At 57.3% G+C, this 21019-nt stretch overlaps 3 protein-coding genes across 7 annotated transcripts in view; 1 reads left to right on the top strand and 2 right to left on the bottom strand.

The window, feature by feature from the left end:
• The window catches only part of LOC122427692 (tubulin alpha-1C chain), a 1128437-nt gene that overhangs the window by 1050456 nt on the left and 56962 nt on the right, over window positions 1–21019 (bottom strand). The gene's annotated exons all lie outside the window — the stretch shown is intronic.
• C1QL4 (complement C1q like 4) lies at window positions 9449–12894 on the top strand. Its single transcript, XM_043447381.1, has 2 exons — window positions 9449–10686; window positions 12715–12894. Exons 1-2 carry the CDS (start codon window positions 10150–10152, stop codon window positions 12892–12894), a joined length of 717 nt encoding a protein of 238 aa, XP_043303316.1. The 5' UTR covers window positions 9449–10149.
• Window positions 14157–20960, bottom strand: LOC122427681 (trophinin associated protein). Of its 5 annotated transcripts, XM_043447340.1 has the most exons (15): window positions 20688–20841; window positions 20455–20603; window positions 20175–20361; window positions 19345–19502; window positions 19118–19255; window positions 18843–18925; window positions 18295–18347; window positions 17705–17826; window positions 16468–16584; window positions 16279–16362; window positions 16118–16177; window positions 15719–15853; window positions 14941–15574; window positions 14469–14662; window positions 14157–14323 (listed from the first exon to the last, which is right to left on the bottom strand). In XM_043447340.1, the coding sequence occupies exons 1-15, from the start codon at window positions 20701–20703 to the stop codon at window positions 14276–14278; spliced, it is 2178 nt and encodes a 725-aa protein (XP_043303275.1). In that variant the 5' UTR covers window positions 20704–20841; the 3' UTR covers window positions 14157–14275. The 5 variants fall into 5 exon arrangements, with proteins under 5 accessions (XP_043303275.1, XP_043303273.1, XP_043303272.1 ...); XM_043447338.1 differs by lacking the exon at window positions 20688–20841 and adding an exon at window positions 20848–20960 and having other exon boundaries at window positions 16279–16584; XM_043447337.1 differs by having other exon boundaries at window positions 16279–16584.

Here is a 21019-nt window from a genome sequence, read left to right as displayed (position 1 = left end):
GACTTGGGGGTGGGGTGGGCCTGGAGGGCTTGCCCCTGTCGCCTCCCCGCAGTCGACAGATTCTGTTCCCTCCTATATTCCCAGCCCCTTCGGTCCTCTTTCTGCCCCAGGGAGGGAAAGCAGGTCCCCATGTCTGCTCCCTAGGATTCACGGAGGGGCCAGGGCCGGGAGGGGCATCAAAGCGACTCTGGAGCCGCCAGCTGCTGGGCGCGGGAGCACTGGGCCGCTGAATAATGAATGAGACTTAATTGGGCCGGCTCTGCGCGGCGGCGTGCTAAGCTCCGCAAACAGCTCGAGCGGCCGAGGCCGCCGCTGGACAAACAAACTGACTCCGGGCGCAGAGATAGGGGTGGGAGAGGCAGCTACGGGAGCGGGAGGGGAGAGGCAGCCCGCCTGGGCCTGGGGGCCGTCGCTGTGGGGCGGGAGGAACCCCCTGTGTGCCGGGCCGAGCAGGCCTCCCAGAAGGTGGGGACGCGGGAGGAAGCTCAGGGCTCGACTTCAGGAAGCCGGGACTGGGGAGGGAGAGAAGCGGATTTGTGGACTGGGGGCCAGGGTCCCAGGGGCGACTGGCACAAGGAAAAGATGGAGAAACAAGTGGAGGGCGGAGGAGACAGCGAGAAGCGAGAGGGGAAAAAAAGCGCACCGGGGGAGGGGCTGCGGCGGGGCGGGGGCTGGAGAAGAGCAGTTACCGAGAGGAAAGGGAAAGAGCGATGGAGGAACGAGCGAGGGGAGGCGCGAAGAGCCGAGAGAAGAAAAATTGGAGAAGAGTCAAGGAGAGGGGTGGGAGATGACCGGAATGAGAACGAGAGGGTGGGGGGCGAACTGGAGGCGCCCCTACCTCCGCCTCGCCCCGCCGCGCTCCCGCCTGAGCGCGCTCTCCAGCCGCCCGCACTCACTTTGTCACAATTACGGGGCCGTCACTCGGCCTGGATTGTTTTCCCCAAATTGTTGTTCTATAAACTGGCGCGGGGTGGGGATTGACGCGGGGTGGAGGGGCGGTGATCTGACAAGCTGAAGCAGGAGGGAAGGGTCTGAGCTGCGGTGGCGGGGGCTGGGGGCACCGGGAACGTGGCGGTGTATTTACCCGCAAGAGGACCCGGGGCGGGTAGGTGAATTCAGAGACCCACGCGGGAATTCTGGTTGCTACCCCCAGCCTCGTGGCTGACATCGCTTTTAACCATCCTGATCCTTCTCAGCCTCCGCTGCCTCGGTTTCTCCAGCCGAGAGATGAGAGGCTTGGAGGGCAGGAGCGGCGGAGGCGGCTGTAGGTGGGGTCCGAACTTGCCTTCTCACCCCCATTATCTTTTGTTTTCTGCTACCCTGGTCCACGGACCGGGGGCGGGGTAGGGGGTGGTCTATCCAACTCAGCCTCCCCTGAGCGCCAGGGGCACCTGCTCACCCCCGCTAGAAGGCCAGATTCTCACCCCCGACAGGTCTGGACTGCCCCCTCCCCCCACCCCCGCCTTCAGCCCCGGCTCAGCGCCGCGCGGTGCCCACGCCGCCTTGCTGTCCCTCAATCCCGCAAACATCTGTTGCGCGCCCACTGTGAGCCATATCCGCGCCAGCCGTCCCCCCACCTCTCCCCCGCCACCCTCCCCTTCCCGGCCGGCCCGGCCTGTCGGCTTCGTGACAGCCGCCGCCGAAGCCCAGGCCCCGCGGGAGCGGCCGGAGAGAAGCCGCCGCATGGCTGGCTCCGACACCGGCCTCCCCGGCGGCTCCAGGGGCAACGGAGGGTGGCGGCCGCTGAAGCGAGACCGGAGCCGGCCCACAGAGTTAGAGATGGGCGGGGGAGGCGGGAGTCCAAGGGCTGGCTTGTCTCCGGGTCTGAGGCCTATCTCTCTCCTCATTCCATTGCCCTGGGGTGGGGTCGGGCCGGGACCTCGCGTGGCTCCCAGCGTCTGGGAAGCGGTTGACTCCCGCGCCCCCTCCCCCAGTCCGGGTGATTTACACGCGCGCTCCGCTCAGCGGCCGCTTCCCAATCAGGAATATCGACCCCGGGCGGGGCCCCGGGGCCGCATCGATCCCTCCAAGGCTCGGGATTTAAAAATGTCAAATTTGCCTTTTCCGGGCGGGCGGAGGGGGCGGGGGCTTGGAGGAGGGCGGCTTGGGGGTGGGGAGAGGGGCGGACAGCCGGGCATCGACCTGGTGTCTGTGCCCTGAATGAGAAGCGACCCGGCCATGTCCGGGCCCTGGCATTACCTAGCCATCCTTAGGTTGCAGTCGCCTCTGGATGAGGGCAGGAAGGAAGTTCTACTCCCTTTTCCGTCCCCATGGGCCTCACTAATGCGTTGGGTATGCCGAGAGGGTGAAGCTCCAGAGAAACAAAGAGAGACCCCTCAATGTAGGGGAAAAAATTTGGAAGAGATTCCTAAACCTGGAGATATACAGACACAAAGAGGGGTGCAGAGACAAAAATAGAGAGGGTTCCAAGAGACAACCTATGTTTAAAGAAGAGCAAGCGAAGGGAAGGTGGCTCAAAGACACATTGACCAAAACAGAGGACCAGAGACCCAGAATCAGGTCAACTCTCTGCTCTGTAGACCTGGAAGATTCAGGAATGGGAAGGTCAACCTTCTGGTGTGTTTGAGAGGGGGAAGGAGAGTGGAGACAAAGTCAGGTGAAGAAAGAAGGTTATTAGGGAAAGGAATTAGAATATAATTAGGACAGTCTCCTAAGGTGTCAACTAGTAATTGGACCTGAAACCCAAAAGGTAAGGATCCTGGAAGACTAGCCTAAGCCCCAAAGATGTGGGCTCTCTTAGAGGTCTGATGGTCTGCCCTTTCCCTTCCCGAGATCTACCTCCTCCTCTCTATCCACCAGCAGCCTGGGGAGGCCAGAGGGGTTGTAGATCACATCTTATATTAGCGACTATATATAAGATGGAGACTGCGTATATGTATACATGTATGTGGAAGGTAGAAAACTCTGGTAGTCACCACTTCCTTCCCCAGGACTTAGCAGCTGGGTCCCCAGACTTTGGAAAAAGCATCCACTGCTTTCAGGAAGCTTGAGAGAGCAATGATGTTTGGGGTGGAGGTGGTGGAAGGAAGCAGTTGTTGAACCAGCAGCCTCACAGTTAACACTATCCCCCCACCCCCAGCAGCACACCTCAGCTGTCACCGGGCACACTGCTGTTTCCTACAGAAGTGGAGACAGAGAGCTGACAGCAAGGGGAGGGAGGGGGACACAGACACGCAGGGAACGGTGGCAGCTCCTCCTCAGACACACGCAGCACTTACACCTCCGCTGACAAAATCAGGCCGACACATCCCTAACACTGACACACACAATCGCCGACCCCCACACGCGACCCACACCCATCAATCCCTGTCACAACACACCACCCCTGTGTGCGCAGACATGCACAATTCCTCCGAGGTCAGGCGGGAGCGCCTAGTCTTAAAGCCTGTCTACACACTTTCTTGACATTTTAGACCTTCATTCGCCTAACCTAAGCAGAAGGCTTAAAACCCTGTCCCCGCTACCCAAATTCTGCGACCAAGGCCAGCTCCAACAAAAACGCTGAGCTCAAGGAAGTCAAGTACCAGGTGAAGAGCCGGGAGCTGCCGGGCACTGGGCTGCTATACACCTCTCTTAATGTTGCTCTTGCCTCTGCCTCTTTCCTGGCACGTCCACTCGCGGCCCGCCCGGCCTGCAGTCCGCCTGTCAGTCGAGTAATGAATGCGCGCTCGGGGCCCGGGGCCCCCCCGGAGTCGTTCATCACTGCCAGCACCGCCCACCTCTCTGCAGCCCGCCGGGAGGGCTAAGCGGCCCAGGCGGCGAGAGCCCCTCTCCCCCCACCTCCACTACTAATTGTCAGATTGAGATGTTGATTTGTCAGCTGGGAGCTAGGGCCAAAGAATCCGCAGTAAAACCCGGACTTCTTGAACTTCCTCTGGCTCCCTTCGGGCTTGCCCAGCCTTGGAGCTTTTCTAGGTTTGATGTTCTCCGGTTAGATTTCACTTAAGAGATCCGGCAACAGAAGCGCAGTATCGCTTTAATCCAATAGGAGGCGCACTAGGCTACAGACCCTAAGGGGATTCATCCTGGGCTCGGTTCCACTTCTGCAGACCCGAGGCCCTAGGGCTTCGTCCCCCAGCCTCCCAGCAGGGGGCGCGTAGGCCCCCATTCTCCTCTCCGCCGCAGCCAAAGTCCTAGCATCCGTACAGGATGCCCCCAGGCAGGAGTCCTCTCGTCCGCCTTCAGGGATCGCGGGGCACCGTGCCCTGCCCTCTCTCTCCTCCAGGTGCCTCGGGCCTCCTGCGGACCTCCATTCTCCCGCAGGGGGCGCCCCTGTGGCAGGTCGGTCGGCCTTCGCCCTGCCCTTGGCGCCTAGGCCTCAGTCCCACCCCCCCGCCCTCCCCCAGCCCCGGCCCTGGAGCTCCCCGGGCGGCCGGCTGAGTGACGGGCGGCCGGTGATTATGCGGAGGGGGAGCGGGGTGCGCCGCGGGCGGCAGCGCTGACCCTTCACATTTCCGATCCGCCGGGACCCTCATCCATCCGAAGCTGCTCTTTGTCTGGCCGCCTAATTGCCGGCGGACAGGATGGATGGCGGGACCGACAGCCGCGGAATCCCTAATAAAGGCCGCGGCCGCCGGGGAGGGAGCGCGGGAAGGAGGGGGAGAAAGGAGGAAGAGATGGAAGGAGGTGGGAGGAAGCACCGGGCCGCGGCCGCCGGCTCAGAACCGCCACGCGCTTTGCACAAGGGAACCAGATCCGCCTAGGGTGCGGGACCAGGAGTCCCAGGTCGACCCGGGTCAGGGCGCGATGGGTATGGGGTTTGCGAAGTCTCCTTCTTGTTGGACAAAAGGAAAGAATAGGGACCCCGGGCAGAAGGATCCTAGGGGCCGACCTCGTTTCGCCGAGCCTTCGAAGATTCCAGCTTGGCGCTGCCTCCAGCGCTTCGGGCTCTCACCAGTCGGAGACCGGCCCTCGGTTCACCGCATCACCTATCCTCTGCTCACCCGTCGGTCTCCCACGACGGGATCCACTGTCCCGGCGGAGAAATGAAGGGACCGACCGCCGTCTGTGCGGCCGCTCGCCAGATTTCATTAACTGGAGGCTGGAGCTGGTGGACAGCGGCGGGGAGACGGGAGAAGAAGGAGGTGGAGAGAGAGAGGCTAGGGCGAGGAACCGCACCTGGCAAGGGGTCCAGGGCTGCGGAAGGAAGTCAGCGTGATCTGGCCTGACAGATAGCTGGGGAGCCATCTCTACCCGCTCCTTGTGGAGCCAGGAGCCTGTTCTCAGTCCCAAGAGCTCTGGCGGCGACCCTTTAAAGCTAAGGCTGCACCGAACTGCGCGGCGGATGAATGGAGGGCCTAGGCCTGGCGGCGTACCTGCGCTCTTGCCCTTCACTGAGGCCTGTCGACCCCCGCGCGGGAGGGCAAAGTGTACGAAGGTTCTTGGGCCGCAACTGTGTTCCCGCCGGTGCGGCGAGGAGAGCGGTCCTCAGCAACTCCGGTCGGCTCTCCTGCTTTCCGCCTCTGGGGCATATTTTTCTGGGTTGTCTTTGTTTCCTTCTCCTTCCTTTTTCTCTTCCCTCTCCCCTTCGGACTTGGCTCATCTCCGCAGCTGACTTGGGCCAACATCCATTAGCTAACAACTGAGCACCAGTTGGGAGTCAGGGCTGGGGGTGGAGGATGGGGGACACGCTGAGCCAAGGCCCTGCCGCGTTGGCCTCAAACTCATAGGTCTTCCCTGAAACCCATTCACATCTCTCTCCCCAATTCTGTCTTGCTTTTCTCGCCCTTTCACCGCCTTGGGTGTCATCTTTCCTCTCCAGGGCAGTGAAAAGGAAGCCAGGAGATCAAAACTCGAGTTCTAGGGCTGCCACTTACAGGGTGATACAGGGCAAGCCTTTCTCCTCAGTTTCCTCATCTGTAAAATGGAGACAATATACCCACCTCTCAGAGGATGCAATGAGAGAACTTACTTGTAAGAGCTCTAAAATACTGTAAGCACTCGATCATACTATTTCCCTATCCATGTTATTCTCTGTCCTCTCAGGTGGGCACTTTTCCTTTCTCTTCATACCAGGAGTCTGGTACCATGCAACTCAGATTGCTTCCAGAACAGGAAGCAATTGTGTTAGGTTAACATGTGGGGACTGAAAGCCAGAGTGTGTGTATGGGAGTGGGATGGAGGAAAATGGAGAGGAACCACAGTATAATGGCCCTGAAAGGTGGGGAAGGAGAGGGTGCGTGGGGGAGAGAGGCATTTCCTTTTATCTTAATGTAACATCAACCAGCTGGTTCCTCTGTACTTACAGGTGAGAAAACTGAAGCTTGTGGAGGTTACCCTTCAAGTGACAGGAGTCAATCACACTGCCAGGATCTTTCCTCCCATGAGTTTTCTATTGCTCATTTCCTCACTCCCTTTCTTCCCTTGAAGGGGTCTGTGACAAGGAGTGTGGGAGAAGGAACAAAAAAACTTCGAGGAGCCAGGACCTTTCGGCTAGACTTCATAAAATTTTAACAAGAAAACTTCCTCAGAGTAGAAGGGATATATCACATGCAAATCATATGCTAATCACATGCTAATCTAAAGTCTAGTCCTCAGAACTCTGACACACACCTGGTTGTAAGCCCTGGAGAAAATTCTTGGGAGACCCCTGGGTTCCAGGACAGAACAGGTGAGGATGAGATCCATTTTGCATCAGGTTATGGAGTTAGGGTTTATTTTACGATTGGAGAAGTGTCAAGTGGATACGTTGGGATTAGGGTCAGGGTTAGTAGAGAGTCAAGGGCAGAGGGTAAGGCAGAATTCAGACTGGGCTGTGCTTTTCAATAGGGGGCACCTAGGGGACTCAAAGCCTTTCTCCCCCTCTCCCCTCCTCCACTGCCCACTCTGTGCCCTGAAGCACATCTCTCTACCTATTTCCCATTCCCAACCACATCACCTCCCTGGGCCTCCCAGTTCAGTTTGCCCAAGGAGCTCTGAGTAAATTGTTCCAGACCCAGCCTGGGCCCCAGCAGTTCCTCTTGAGCCCAGACACCTGGCTTCTGGCCCCAGGAGCACTAGCTGGCCTTGACCCTACCCAGGTCCCTCCTCAGCCGAATGTGACAGCTGCAGGGGAAGCAATAAGGACCTGGTGAGCTGGCAGCTTCATTCCAGAGCGTGGGGAAAGAGCAACAGAACATGAATAAATTCATGGAGCTGGCCCCTCGGCTCCTGTGAGCCAAGCCTGCTTCCCCCACCACACACACCCGCTGCCGCCTTGCAGCCCTGCTGGTCACCGAAGCTCACAGTCTGGGCTGGGGACAGGAGGAGAAGGCAAGCTCCAGAGAGAAGAGGGCTAGGACCTGGAAAGGGCTGAGGTGGAGGAGCTCAAAAAGAGGGCCTTGGTAAGTCGGAGAGAGGGGTGGGGAGCAGGGCTGAGCAGAGAGGGCCTTTAGTGAGTGGGTGGTGGGAGAAGGGGGAGGAGGAGGGAGAGGTGGAACGACCTGGGGTCGATGGGGCTTGAGGATCGGCCAGGGAGGCCAGTGTGAGCCCTGGCCTGCTCTCTCCTCTCTGATCCATCCATCATCCAGCCTGGGGGAGCAGATTTGGAATTAGACATGCACGGGGCGACATGGCCCTTAGCCCCCCGAGGAAGACAAATGGCGACAAAGACCTTGAATAAAATTTGTATTTATGGTTGGAGGAGGCCCCTCCCCCACTGACTGCCAATCCTTTCTCTCCCAACCCTTTCAAGCGCGTAGGGGGCCTCCCTCCAACAGGCCAAGCCTCAGCAACCTCTTTCTTCCTGCACCATTATGGGCTGGGAGGTGCAGAGAAGGGGTACAGGAAACAAGAGATGAAGGAATTACCTTCCACCCAATAATCATGCCCTGATGTACCCTGGACTCTCATTTTATGTATTGTACTTTTATACATTACAGTAGTGGCTTATTCTAGTCTCCAAGAGATCCTTTGCAGCTTTCCACCTCCAGGGCCTCCAAATATCCCAGTTTGCCAGTCCTGGGACCCCTTCTTGAAGCTTCTGGCCCCCGGAGACCCTGTGAGCAGGAAATTTCCCCTCGAGGGGCCAGATCCTGAGGAAGGATGTTTCCTCTTGGCCACAGGAATGACCACTCACCTCTCACAGGAGGGTGCCTAGCACTGAATCTGCATTATCTGTTCTATTACTTTGCATAGCCAATTTCAAATCCCTCCCCCAAACATTCATTATGTGAGGTCCAACTTCTCTGAGATTCCATCTGACCGCAGCCCTTTGAGGGAGGGGGAAGGGGCAGAGATCCTGGTGCTGGCCAAGGTCTAGGACAAGGGCAGCGGTGGGGCTGGACTGGGCCTGCAGGGCCTTCTGACTCTTTCTCCCCAGTAAACTCAACACTTCAGTCCTGAGATAGGAGAGATGACATTTGTGGGGTACCACATTTAGGGACTAGGAGAAAGACAAATGTAAAACCTCCCTTCCAACAGCCCTCACACATATACACACAAAGACAACACACGATCCACAATCCCACTCACCCAGGGACACACAAGGCCAGGGTCCCATGGACACGTCCACACTTGCCAGCACACTGTCGCAAGGCACAGGCCCGGAGCCTACCACACTGCTCCAAGAAGCGCCCCGCCTCCGCGTCTTCCCCACAGTTGATATGTCACATTGGAGTCCGAACACGGACCTGGGTGTCTCTCTGCAGCGCGCCATTTACATTTCTCTCTCGATCTGTCAACCTGTCTTGGCTCCCGTCTCTCTCTCTCCGTCTCTGTCTCCCCCTCTCCCCCTCTGGGGCTGTCAGTCTCTCTGCCAAGCTTTGTCTCTGTCTCTGCGTCTCTATTTGGCTTTCCGGCCCTTTGATTTCTCTGTAGCTCCTCTGCTTTCCTGTAGGTTTCCTGTCGCTTTCCCAGGCTGGTCTGTTTGCTCACTCTGTTCCCTCGCTCTCTCGTTTGCTCTGCGCCCCTCAACCCTGGGGTCGAGGGTAGTAGAGGTGCCTGGAGATTTGCCTTTTCCAGTTCGGGCCAACACGTACCCGTTGAACCCTTGACCATATATTATTTGGTCATGGGCACTGAGTGGCAAATTTCTATTCTTTCCTAGTCCTTTTTGTTTGCTTGCGGGCTTTTTTGGTTTTTTTTTTGGTGGGGGTAGGGGGAGCCAGGGAGGGCTCATTTTTGCTCAGGAATCTACCTCTATCTTCTTATGTGTATCTCGACCGCTTTTTTATCCCATCGCTGTTTGTGGCCGCCTTCAGGCTCTGGGAATACCAAACTCAGGGTAGAGGGTGAAAGTAAGGATAGGGTGGGGGCAGTGAATCCCTGCAGAACTGGCTAAGAGCGGGTCAGGAACCGAGAGGCTGGGGGGACGCGGGACGGGGGCCGAGGTCTGCCCCGCCTCCACGCTTCCCTCTTTGGGCGCCAGGGGTCGCTCGGCGCCCCCCCAGGCCCCCCCCACCCCCCGGCCGCTTATAGCGGCTCCCGCCGCGCGCCGGCTCACACCACCCGCACTGCCGCCCAGGGAGGGAGGGGAGGAAGGTTAGGGACGCAGAGAGGGAGAGCGCTAGCAGGAGGAAGACGTGGGGCCAGGGCTCCAGCAGAGGGCTGGGGCCGCGGCTAGGGTAGAAAGGTGGGTCAGGGCTCTCCGAGAGCCAGAGCGCAAACCTGCAGAGGAGGTCGCGTCCGGTGGGCATCACCCGCAGCGCAGAGCCCGGGACGTCCAGAGCGCGGAGAGCAGTCCCAGCTCCGGCTAGAACGATCCGTCTGGGTAGCCGGGGACCTAGGCGCCGCCATCCTCGAGAAAGCAGCTGTCCGGAGAGCAGGCATCCTAGATCCGTAAGAAACCAGCCGTCCGAGAAGCCGCCGATTTCAGGCGCCCGGGAACGTTAGATTGAACGAGAGGGTAATAGAGGACCACGGACTCTGAACCGTCTGGAGCTGCCTCTGGTCCACGGGGGAACCTCCGCCTTGACGGAAGGTTTGGGGAACGGCACCGCTGAGGCGGGAGCCCGAAGGGGTGGGGGGGCCGGGCGCAGCCGTCGGGGGGGTCCCGACCCAAGCCCGAGCCCGGCCACCGCCTCCGGGGCCCGCGGGAAGCCCCAGGCCTCCGGCACCATTGCGCCCAAGAGCGAGGAGGACCTGCTGGCCCTGGCCGCGTCGCGGCTGAGCCGCCGCAAGCGGGTGGCGGGCGCGGCCGTCGGGGTGGCCATGGTGCTGCTGCTGCTGGTGGCCATTCCGCTGCTAGTGCACAGCTCCCAGGGGCCGGCGCACTACGAGATGCTGGGTCGCTGCCGCATGGTGTGCGACCCGCACGGGCCGCGAGGCCCAGGACCCGACGGCGCGCCCGCCTCCGTGCCCCCCTTCCCTCCCGGCGCCAAGGGAGAGGCGGGCCGGCGCGGGAAGGCAGGTCTGCGAGGGCCCCCGGGACCACCAGGTCCTAGAGGGCCTCCAGGAGAGCCGGGCAGGCCAGGTCCTCCGGGCCCTCCCGGCCCAGGCCCCGGCGGAGTGGCGCCCCCTGCTGGCTACGTGCCTCGAATTGCCTTCTATGCTGGCCTACGGAGGCCACACGAGGGTTACGAGGTGCTGCGCTTCGACGACGTGGTGACCAACGTGGGCAACGCCTATGAGGCGGCCAGTGGCAAGTTCACCTGCCCCATGCCGGGTGTCTACTTCTTCGCTTACCATGTGCTTATGCGCGGCGGTGACGGCACCAGCATGTGGGCCGACTTGATGAAGAATGGACAGGTGAGATGCCCCTCTCCCACCCAGCCCCAGACAGGGAAGCTTTCTAAATCCCCCTGCTTTCATTACACAACCCGAATCTCTTCCCCAAACAGCGTCACTAAATCCAAGAAGGTCAGCTTGCCAAGAACTTAGAAATCACTTCACTTAGCCGAAAAGGAATTGGGGGCCAGAGAAAGGAAATGACCTGCCCAGGGTCTCACAGGGACGTTAGGAAGGGTGTCAGAATTAGAACGCAAATCTTATTGTATAAGCAGCTGCTACCTCACAGTCCGTCTGTAGGCAACTATACACCAAACCTCTCTGGTGTCTCACCCTGCCGACTAGCTTCTTTTCTCCTCCTGTCTCCTGCAGCTTTCCTGGCCTTTAGGTTACACAGTCACTCCATGAGCTAGTTACCAGAGTCCGGCTCTTTCAAATTAGTATGAAATCTGAGTTACAGGCGGTGAGCAGTTGGTGGCTGCTCCCGTGTGGGGGCATTAAGCTTAAATTTTTGAGGATAAAGTAAAAAAGAAAGAAAACACTTGCTTGTTTTCCAGGCAACTCTATTGCTAGTTCCAAGGCCTGGAGTCCCTGGTTTTAAAGTGGCCTTTACCCTCAGCTAATACAGAGTCAGTAGGCAGAGGTAGAAGATGTGGCAGCTCAAGGGCCAGCCAGGTGGTCTGCAGGAACGAATTTGGGAGAAGGAAGGAGGCAAAGGACAGAAGCCTCGGACCCCAGCCGGGTCCTGTGGTCAGAGTCGGAGTCACTGCTGCCTTAGCTTGGGAGAAAAGCCCCAAAGACTCAGCTCAGTGTCCCGTTTGAGACACAGAGAGGGAGAGAGGCCTTGGGGTGGGGTGGGGAACTGTGCCTGGGAGGCTAGAAGCCGCAGGGTGTAAGGTTAGGGCTGAGCTGTGACCTCCTCACCCTGCTGTCTGATGGGGTCATTTGACCATGGCGCATCTGGCCAGCTCCTCCCAGCTGTCCAAACCCCAGGTCTTGCTACAGCTGCAGCACCTTTCGCCTCCAAGACCCACAGGCACTACACTGGGGTCTCCTCCCAGCAGAGCCACCCCAGGAACCCAGGGAAAGGGAGTGAGAGCCTATGTGTCAGACTGTAGAGTGTGTGTGCATGATGAAGTGTGTCTGTGGGTGCGGGGTTCGGAGGTGTGAGAGTGGGGCGGTGTCTACCTGCTTGTGGCACGGAGTAGGTGTGCTTGGCCTATGCGGGCTGTCTGTGAGGGGCCGTGGGGGGGTGTGTATCTAGAATGTGTCAGTTCCCGAGGGGGGAGGGCCCCGCGGCTCCCACTCTGTATTCTGTGGTGCGGGCGCTGCGGCCCTGGGGACGGTAAATAGTGATTAGAATAATGATGAATAATTAATGAGTTAATAACCAGCCCCCGGCGGGACAGGAAGAGGGAGGGTGGGGAGGGGGCTGGCGGCGCGAGGCGACCTGCAGCAGCGAGACCAGAAAGGGGAGGGGCTACCTGTTGGGGCGGAAAGCGACCCGACCCCCACGTCGGGGCACCCTCGTGTGCTAGGAGGGGCGATTATACAGACTGGCACCTTCCCACAGCCCGCTCCCTTGCTTGCACACGTACAGGCATGCCTATGCCCTGTCACCGGGGGATGGGAACACGAGTTTAGGAGGTCAAAGCGCGTTCAGAATCTTAGAAATTATCCTAGCGTCGAACTCTTATTTTTTAAGTGATAATACTAATAGAAAATCTATATAGCGTTTCCTTTGTGCGAAGCATGTTTTAACACACTTTACGTGTAGTAACTCATTTAATCCAAACAACCTGATGAGGTAGGTTCTATTACCTCCCACCTTATAGCTCAAATGGAGGACCAGAGAAGGAGTGAAACTTGCCCACTTCCCGGCAGTGAGTGAATGAATGGCGGTGCCTGCGGAGCACCTTGTCTTTCCCGACCCCTGCAGTCTGTTACCGTCGTGTTGCTTTCACAGGTCCAGTTCCACCTCCCTGACCGACCCCTCCTCACCCCAGCTCCGTAGAAAGCGTGAGTGGGTTGTCCTGTTCTCCCTACTAGGTCCGGGCCAGCGCCATCGCCCAGGATGCCGACCAGAACTACGACTACGCCAGCAACAGCGTGATCCTGCACCTGGATGTGGGTGACGAAGTCTTCATCAAGCTGGACGGCGGGAAGGTGCACGGCGGTAACACCAACAAGTACAGCACCTTCTCTGGCTTCATCATCTACCCGGACTGAGCCGGCCCCCGTCCCTGGGCGCCCTCGCTCGCCCTTCGCCTCTGCTCCCCTCCCTACCACCTTCAGCTTGCCCCACCCAAGGCACCACCCCATCCTGAGAGCCGGCGGTGGACGGATCCTCCTGCTCCCGGAGGTGGCCTTAATGGGCGGACTCGTAGTGCTATGGGGTGTAACTGCGTGGCTGGGGAGCTGAGCAAGCCCGTGGAGGAGCAGAGCGCCTCGGGAAGGGACCACCAGCATCCGTGCGCATGCCTGTGAAAGCTGGGGCAGCAGAGCGGCGCGGTCACGGGTCACGGCCCCCTCTTCTGCCGGAAGCTAGTGAAGTTTCACTAGCTGTAGCATAGAGGCACGGAGAGCGAAAAACAGAAGGGAAACTCTGGCTTTGGGGAAGGGAGAACACATCTGGGTGGGAGGAGAGGAGACCGGGTAAGCGCTGATCCTGTCATGACTTCTCTGCCATCTCCTCCTCCCTCATCATTTTCAGGCTTCAGGCTCTAGCTTTGGCAGTCTTCCTGTGAACTGGGGGAACCAGTTGGTTCTTTCCTAGCACTTAAAACTCATCCTGTACAGTCTCCATATCACTCCCATCTGGGTTAGGCCCTGGGGCTACAGCTGCTGCTGCCTCTTCCAATAAAGTAAAGTTGGAGAATGTGGGTGCCTCTTAACTTGGTGCAGAGTAGGGGAAAGTGACTGAACCCTTCCTCACTCCTCTCAAGGACCCCTACCCTATTACACTGTCAGAGGCAAAGGTTTAGTTATCCCTGCAAGGTCTGCCTCTGGGGGAGAAGAGGAGGGGAGTGGCCCAGGGTTTCTATTCGGATACAGCAAGGGTGTCAGTTTCAGGAGAGCTTTGAGGCCTTCTACTACAGGGAGACACCAACCAGTGACACTAACAAGGGATGATCTCAGAGATATGGGTCTGGTGCTTCTGCTTTTTGCCAATGCCATGGGGGGGAAGAGTTCTAGGGAGCTCTATGCGACGAGTGAGTTGCTGATGGCTCCTGGGAGTGGCCAAGATTTCAAGGAGGGAGAAAAGCAGGTCCCCAAAGTCCTACATTCACCTCCCACCCCCCAACAGATTCACTCTTAGAGCCTGCTGGGAGTGGGCAGGGGTGGGGTGACCTGGTCAGTTCCTAGGTGAGGGAGGCTGGGGGAGGGGGAGAACCCAAGGCTGACCTCTAAGTTGGAGAACACTGCCACCAAGTGGACAAGAGCAACATAGCAGTAGCTGGCCTAGGCAGGACCACAGGAAAAGACACTTGGACACTTTAGAAACTTTATTGAAGGACAAAAGGGTGTCAGTTCCAATCCACGGTGTGGAAAATAAATAAGGTTAAAAGGAAGGAGCAAGACAGGACAGGAGTGAGTGGATGCGGATGCCTCATGACGGAGAATCCTGTGGGGCAGCAGAACCAACTGGAATAAAACACTAGGGAGAGAGAAGACTTCGTCACAGCCCAGCCATTCTTGAACTGTAGCCAGCTCTTCCCACTGTAAAGAAGCCGAGGTCCGCCCCCTGCCCCCTTCCCACAGGCCTCTGTGCAGGTACAGCTGGCTGTGGACCGAAGGCTCACCAGGGCATCCTGCCATTCCAGCATCATGGCCACGGGGTTGGTGCAGACCCTGGTGAGGCCTGAGGGAGGGGCTCGGCTGGTGTAGAAGGCACACTCATCATCCAGGCAGGCCTCGTGGAAGCCGTGGATGGCGGTCAGACATGCTTTGAGGCGCTGCCTCAGGGCCATGGTCCGAGGGGCCGGATGGCTGGGACCTGAGGGCCAAGGGCCATGGAGAGTTCAGGGTGGACTCTGAAGTCCAAGACTTCCAACACAGACTGCCCTTTCTCACCCTACACCAGGGCCAAGCCAATTAGGAGTACAGGGCTGAAGGTGCTATACCACCCACCCGCCCACCCCAGTGGGAGAGCCAGGCTGGGGCAAGGTAGGTAGGGGAAAGAAAGCATGGGATCATCTGGTGCAGGGCAGGCCCCGCTCCCAGCAAGAGATGAGAACCTCCTTTGTTCACAACCCCACCCAAGCAACTTCTTACCTGTCGGGCCTGGTGAGAGCTTCAGAGACTGGAGTGAGCGGATACGGGGGCTGGCACAAAGTGGGCGCTGGGAGGAGAAGGTCAGGCTGGTGGTCGCTGGAGCCCACTGACTGGTGCGGGGCTGTGAGCTGGACTCTGGATTTCTGAGTTCCAGGGAGCAGGCTTCTGATACCCCCGGATCTACGGTAGTGGAGGGCTCTGGGAGTCCTACCTGCCCCTGGGGGCAGGCCTGAAGGGGTCCAGGTTCTACTGGAGGGCTGGGCTCTGATGCCTCAGGCTGCTCTTGGGTGGAGGGCTCTGGTTTCTCAGGCCTCCTCCCAAGGCAGGACTCTGGGGGGCCTGGCTCAGCTGGAGGGCAGGGTGGGGCAACCTCAGGCTTTGCTCCAGGGCAGGGCTCTGGCTCCCCACACTCCTCTGGAAAGTAGGGTTTTGGCAGCTCAGGGTGCTGTAACAGTCCAGGAAGGTGAAAAGCCTCAGGTACTTTTTCAGGAGCATTCAGAGTTCTAGAAATCTCAGCCAGCAGGGGCTGAAGTTCCACCATATCCAGAGAGGAGCTTCCATTAAGGGGGGCACACTTGCCCTCTGCCAACCCCTCCACTTCCTGCCGCAAAAGCTGCTGCAGGATACTGATGCGCTGTGGGTAGGAGAGAGCATGATGTCAACAGCACGTCTTGTACCCATACTGTCCTGTTCCCATGCCCCGCCCCAATGCCTATTTCTCAGTCCCAACCCTGTCAATGCTCATCAGCCATTGAAGCTGTTACCCACACCAGCCCACCTGCATCTTCAGCTCCTGGAAGTTGGGGGTTCTACTGGGGTGGGGTCCATAAGGAGTCGACACAGGTGGCTTCCCAGGCCCCTCCTGCAACCTTATACCACTCTCCTGGTCAAATAACCGTACTGCAATCTGCTCCTGCCACATGGGAGGAGAGGGGGCCACATGAGGAAGCAAGGTTGGGGTAAGAAGAAGACTAGTTTGAGTCCCACCCTCATGAGGAAGGGATCAGGTCCTTAACTGAGTGTCCCCAGACTTGGATTAGAAAGGGCAACAGAGAAGCAGGGAGAGTTGGAGGGTTAGACAGCTTTTTCATAAGAGCCCACCTGCCTCAAAAATGCTGGGCCTGAGATCAACAGGACAGAATGAGGTATCTCAGGATGGGGAAGTTCAGATACTTACCCAGGGCAGGGCAGACTCTTCAGGGCAAGGTTGAGGGGAGAGGCCACTCAACCCTCGGGCCTGGGTCAGAAGTGAGATGCCATGACTCTCCCTGTACCCATCCATCATCCTCTTCCTCCCCCAGTCCTGGCCTAGGCCTGTGACCACCCCCGCCCTCTTACCTGCTGAACTCTGGAGGCTGATGGGAGTGGTGTGAACTGGGTTTTGGGGCGGGTGGCGAGACGCCGCAACACTGAATATGAGATCTGGGGAGAGATGGGGGTGGCTAAGCAGGGACAGATTGAGACCAGCAGGGATCCCAGCCAGACTGTTCTGCCCTTGCCCAGCCCCCAGTAGCTGCAGATACAAACTGGAGCTGAGGGGCCAGGGGATGGTACACGCTGAGCCCGTCCAAAGGGTGATGGCCGGGTGATGGCAGGTGGCACTGCTTGGCCAGGGGAGGGCATCAGGCAGGAGTCACAGCCGTCCTGTGGAGAAGAACCGGGCAGAAGAGTGATCCCTCCCACTTGGCACTGCTCTGTCCTGTTCTCACTTCAGCAACCAGTGAGATTCTTTAAGAGCTAATCAAATCATGTCCCTCCCTTGGTCATCCCCCTCCCCATGGCTTTCCACTCATTCCAAGTCATAACCAAGGTCTTATGCTGGTTTATAAATCCTTACCCAACCTGATCCTGTCATTGCTCTAACCCCTCACTTCCTCTCCTTCTTATTCTGCTTTAGTCTTGCTTTTCTGCTGATCCTTAAGCATAACAGGTAGACCCCCTGTGTATATCTGAAGTTCTCATGTCCTGGAACATTCTTCCCCCAGATATCTGTGGGGCTCACTCCCTCAAATCTTTCTACTCTTCACGTAGCCACACCTCAGTGATACTCGCTTGACCCCTGAAACTGCAATACCACCCACTCCCTCCAGTCTTCTTCCCTTATAGTACCTTGGGGGCTTCCCTGGTGGCTGAGACAGTAAAAAAATCTGCCTGCAATGCAGGAGACCCAGGTTCGATCCCTGGTTTGGGAAGATCCCCTGGAGAAGGGCATGGCTACCTACTCCAGTATTCTTGCCTGGAAAATTCAATGGACAGAGGAGCCTGGCAGGTTGTAGTCCATGGAATTGCAAACAGTTGGACACGACTGAGCAACTAACAATTTAGTACCTTACCTTTTTTTTAACAGATAACTTATAACCATCTGACATACTATATATTTTACATGAGTGTTTATTTTCTGTCTCCCCTTCTAGAATGTGAACTTATTTCCTATTGTATATCCAGAACCTAGAACAGTGCTTGGCACACAGTAGCTGGTCAATAAACCCTTGTGTGTGGAGGAAATGAATGAGCTGTCAGATCTGTCTCACTCTCAGCACTGACCTGATGGTGACATAAATATGACTGTGACCTCTGGAGGCCTCCAGGGGCCAGTGCCACTCTGGAGAGGGCTTGGGTCCATCTAGGACAAACCAGGACCCAATAAACATGCTGAGATCCAAGCGGGGACTGCTTGGCTCTACCCACAATCCTCACTGCTGCTGGGGAATCCCTCATGCACATCCTCTGCCCCTTCACCCATCCCAGGAGGATCCCATCTCACCCTGGTGTGGGTTTTATCTCGGGTTTCTTTTAATGGTACCCGCTGGGCCAGGCCGAGGGGGCCGCCTCCTCCTTCATCTGACTGAGTGACAACTTCAGGTTCTCCTTCAGGCAGAGAGGAAGCTAGGAGGAGACAGGAAATTTGCTGTAGTGTCTGAAACACACATCAAAGTCTGGCACATGGCTTTGCAACCTCCGGAAAGGGTATGCCAGTTTGACAGCCACCATTGTACCATCAAGGTTGGGGACCCATCCAGTACCCCTTTGAACCCAGCACTATCTCAGTAGTCACTCATTAATCTGAATACCCTGAGTGGGCTAGGGGTGTGGTGATGGCTCTGAGGAGCTGACGATAGGACAGTGAGTGGAAGGTATATCTTGCAGGAAGTGGCAGAGAGAGGATAGAAATGGGGACCACCTCCTCTGACACAAGTGCAACCGGGCAAACCTCTGGCCTATGGAGAAGGTCTCTTCCTCTCTGTCTCCTCCTGATCTGCGTTCCCGCCACAGCCCTCCTGAGCTTTCTCTCGGTTTGCTCCCTACATGCAGGCTCCCAGCTGACGTTCTCTCCCCGTGGCCAGACACACTCACCAGGCTGCACAGGCTGCTCCAGAAGGGATCCCAAGGCCTGGCTCACTGAAGTCCTGAGGACAACAAGGACAGTAGCAAGCAGTCACTGAGTACCAGATATGAGCTGGGCACTGTGCTAAGTGCTTTACAAACATCATCTAATTCTCACAACAACTTCAAATGATGATACAAACATTGTCCTCATTTGACAGATTAAAGAAACTGAAGCTTGGCAGGTAAGGCAAGCTTGAACAACTCATAAGTCCTGAGAGTCAGGAATCAAACCCAAACCTCATTTGTTCCCACAGTCTATGCTCTAGCCACTACACAAGGGATGGCACCTCTCATTTCTTTCCCGTTCCATCCCTCACAACCTGAAGAAACAGATGCCATATTGAGGCTGGACTACAAAGGCCTGAACTTCATTGCAAGGGTTCACCCTGGGCATTCACAGATTTTCCCCCCGCCCCCAGGCTGGTGGGAAGTCCTAAAGTTACCAGAGGGCTCAGCCCTGAGGGACCCCTGTATCAGACACTGAATCATTCTTTTCCAAATGACCCCCTCCTTACTTGCTGCTGCCACTGGTCTCTCTTCTTAGTTCCTGCAAACAGGGAGGAGCGGAGGGGTGAGAGGAAGATCCTAAAGGTGGAATCTGAGCCACACCGGAGCAAGAGAAAAAGGAGAGTCAGAAGCAGGCTCCAAACCTTCAGGTTTCACAACCAAGCCCATCAGCCTCCATACAACACCTCTGCTCACCAGGAGGTACCTTCCATCCCAAGGCCGAGCTGTGTCCTTAGAAGGAGTTCCCAGAAGCACCTAGTATCAGCCCCTCAAGAACACTCACCAGAGCCTCCAGCCTCTGGGGACACAAGGTTCGACCTCTAGGCCCTGGTCCCTCCAGCCTTGAGAAGCAGGAAGCCCTGACAGGGTCCAGTCGATGGGTAGGGGTTCTGGGGGCCAAATATGCAGAGGCCCGGGCATCCTAGGACCCCAATAGAGACTCTCAGTACAGGCTCGGGATTCCCTCCTCAGCCTACCCCAGCCTGATCTCCTCCTATCCCGGCTCATTACCTGACCCCTCCGGATGGTGCCTCCCTGGCTCCCTCGAACCAGTACTCTCTGAGCCAGACTGGGCTGGCGCCCCAGGCGACAGCTCTTCACCCCCTCACCTGACAGGATGGTGGCCAGGGCTGCAGGGTCAGCCACAAACTCTATGGTCCCTGGACCCTCTGCAAGGGAAGAAGAGAAGGAGAGAAGGGATAGGAAGGAGGGGAGACTGAGGGGCTGGGGAGCCTAGCATTGTCACCTTGAGGTGCAAGAGTGAGCCAAAGAGACTCATATAACTGAACTCAGCTCAACAAACATTCATAGGACTTTAATCTGCATAAGACACTATTCTAGACACCGCCACCCAGAGATGAATACGACAAAGCCCCCATCCCTAGGAAGCTATCATCAAACCATAGAGAGGTAACAGATTCAAGTCAAAGTATGGACATATTATAAAAGAACTGCAGGGAATTCCCAGGCGTACATTGGTTAGGACTCAGCGCTTTCACTGCCTTGGCCCAGGTTCAATCCTTGGTCCAGAAACCAAGATCCCATAAGCTGCATCTAATAAATGAATGAATGAGTGGATAAATGAATGAATAAATAAACAAGTAAATAAAGTTCAGCAAATAATTAGAACAAAGAACAATTGATAGTGACTAGGGGAGCAGGAAAAGGCTTTAGAAGAAATGACACATTGTTGAAGAAAAGAAAGGGCCTCTAAAAGCAAAGAGCTTTCTAGGAGCAGGGACTAGGAATTACAGTAAGCAGGAGAGGCAGGACTACCAAGCCTCCAAACCCCAATGCACCAACCCATTCTCCCACCCAGTTCTACAGCCTCCAATAGATACCTGTCTGGGGAGGTGGCCTAGGGCCCACATTTTGACCCCCATGGCTAGGCCTGAGCTCCTCCAAGGGGTTCCGGAGCTGAGGGCTCCCCACCAATTTCTCAGATTGCTCTGTCTGACATGTGGCTTTCAGCCTGGGGCCTGCTGAGTCTGCGAGAGGGCGCTGAATACTGAGCTTCTGCCCCAATCTCTAGGGTAAGGGAGAAAAAAAGCTGAGCTCTGCGTTGGGGTGCATTGCTGCTTCCTTGTAGCTACTGTCTTCACTCCCCCAGGCTCCTCTTACCCTTGGATCTTGGTTCTCCTGGTCCACGGCGCTGGGTTTGACTGTGGGGAGAGGTGGGCGTCTCTGAGAGCGAACGGGAATCTTGCTAGGAGTGGGAGATACACCCCGGAGGAGAGGATCCTTCCTGGCTTGGAAGGTGGTCATGAGGACTACAACGAAAAGGAGAAAAAAGCATCAGGAATCAAAGGTCAGCCAGTTCGAGGTTTCGGTCCTGACATTCCAGATACTCCTACCTCCGCCCAAATCCATGCGCCCAGAAGACCCGGCGCCTGCAAGGGCGCTTTTCGGTCATCTGACACTCTGAACCTTCTATTTTGTCCCAGGACCCCGAACTGCCTCTCTTCCCTACGAGCGCCGGCAGCCCTCATTCCCGCCAAGATCTCCGTGCCGCACCTCCCCCTGAACCCCTCAGGGTCTCCCCCACTTTCTTCGCTTTTCCCCCCGACACTCTCGGCCTCTGCTCCAGGCACTTCCCCAGTTTGTAAAATACGCCAAGCTCCTGATTGGCTCGTCTGCGCTCCCGCGGAGGCGCGTGACGCAGGATTCAGCTATCCAATCTACAGGC

The sequence above is a fragment of the Cervus canadensis genome, chromosome 25 (assembly GCF_019320065.1).
Source record: "Cervus canadensis isolate Bull #8, Minnesota chromosome 25, ASM1932006v1, whole genome shotgun sequence".
NCBI lineage: Eukaryota > Metazoa > Chordata > Mammalia > Artiodactyla > Cervidae > Cervus > Cervus canadensis.
The sequence above is the reverse complement of the archived record's forward strand: the minus strand, read 5'-3'. Positions and strand labels throughout refer to the sequence as shown.

Coding starts and splice junctions, on each gene's coding strand:
- LOC122427681 (XM_043447337.1), bottom strand. Junction 18,926..19,117: donor CCCAGAGGCTGGAGGCTCTG/GTGAGTGTTCTT, acceptor GGTGTGGCTCAG/ATTCCACCTTTAGGATCTTC. Junction 15,575..15,718: donor TCCAGGAGCTGAAGATGCAG/GTGGGCTGGTGT, acceptor TCCTACCCACAG/CGCATCAGTATCCTGCAGCA.
- C1QL4 (XM_043447381.1), top strand. CDS start 10,150: ATGGTGCTGCTGCTGCTGGTGGCCATTCCGCTGCTAGTGCACAGCTCC. Junction 10,687..12,714: donor ACTTGATGAAGAATGGACAG/GTGAGATGCCCC, acceptor TCTCCCTACTAG/GTCCGGGCCAGCGCCATCGC.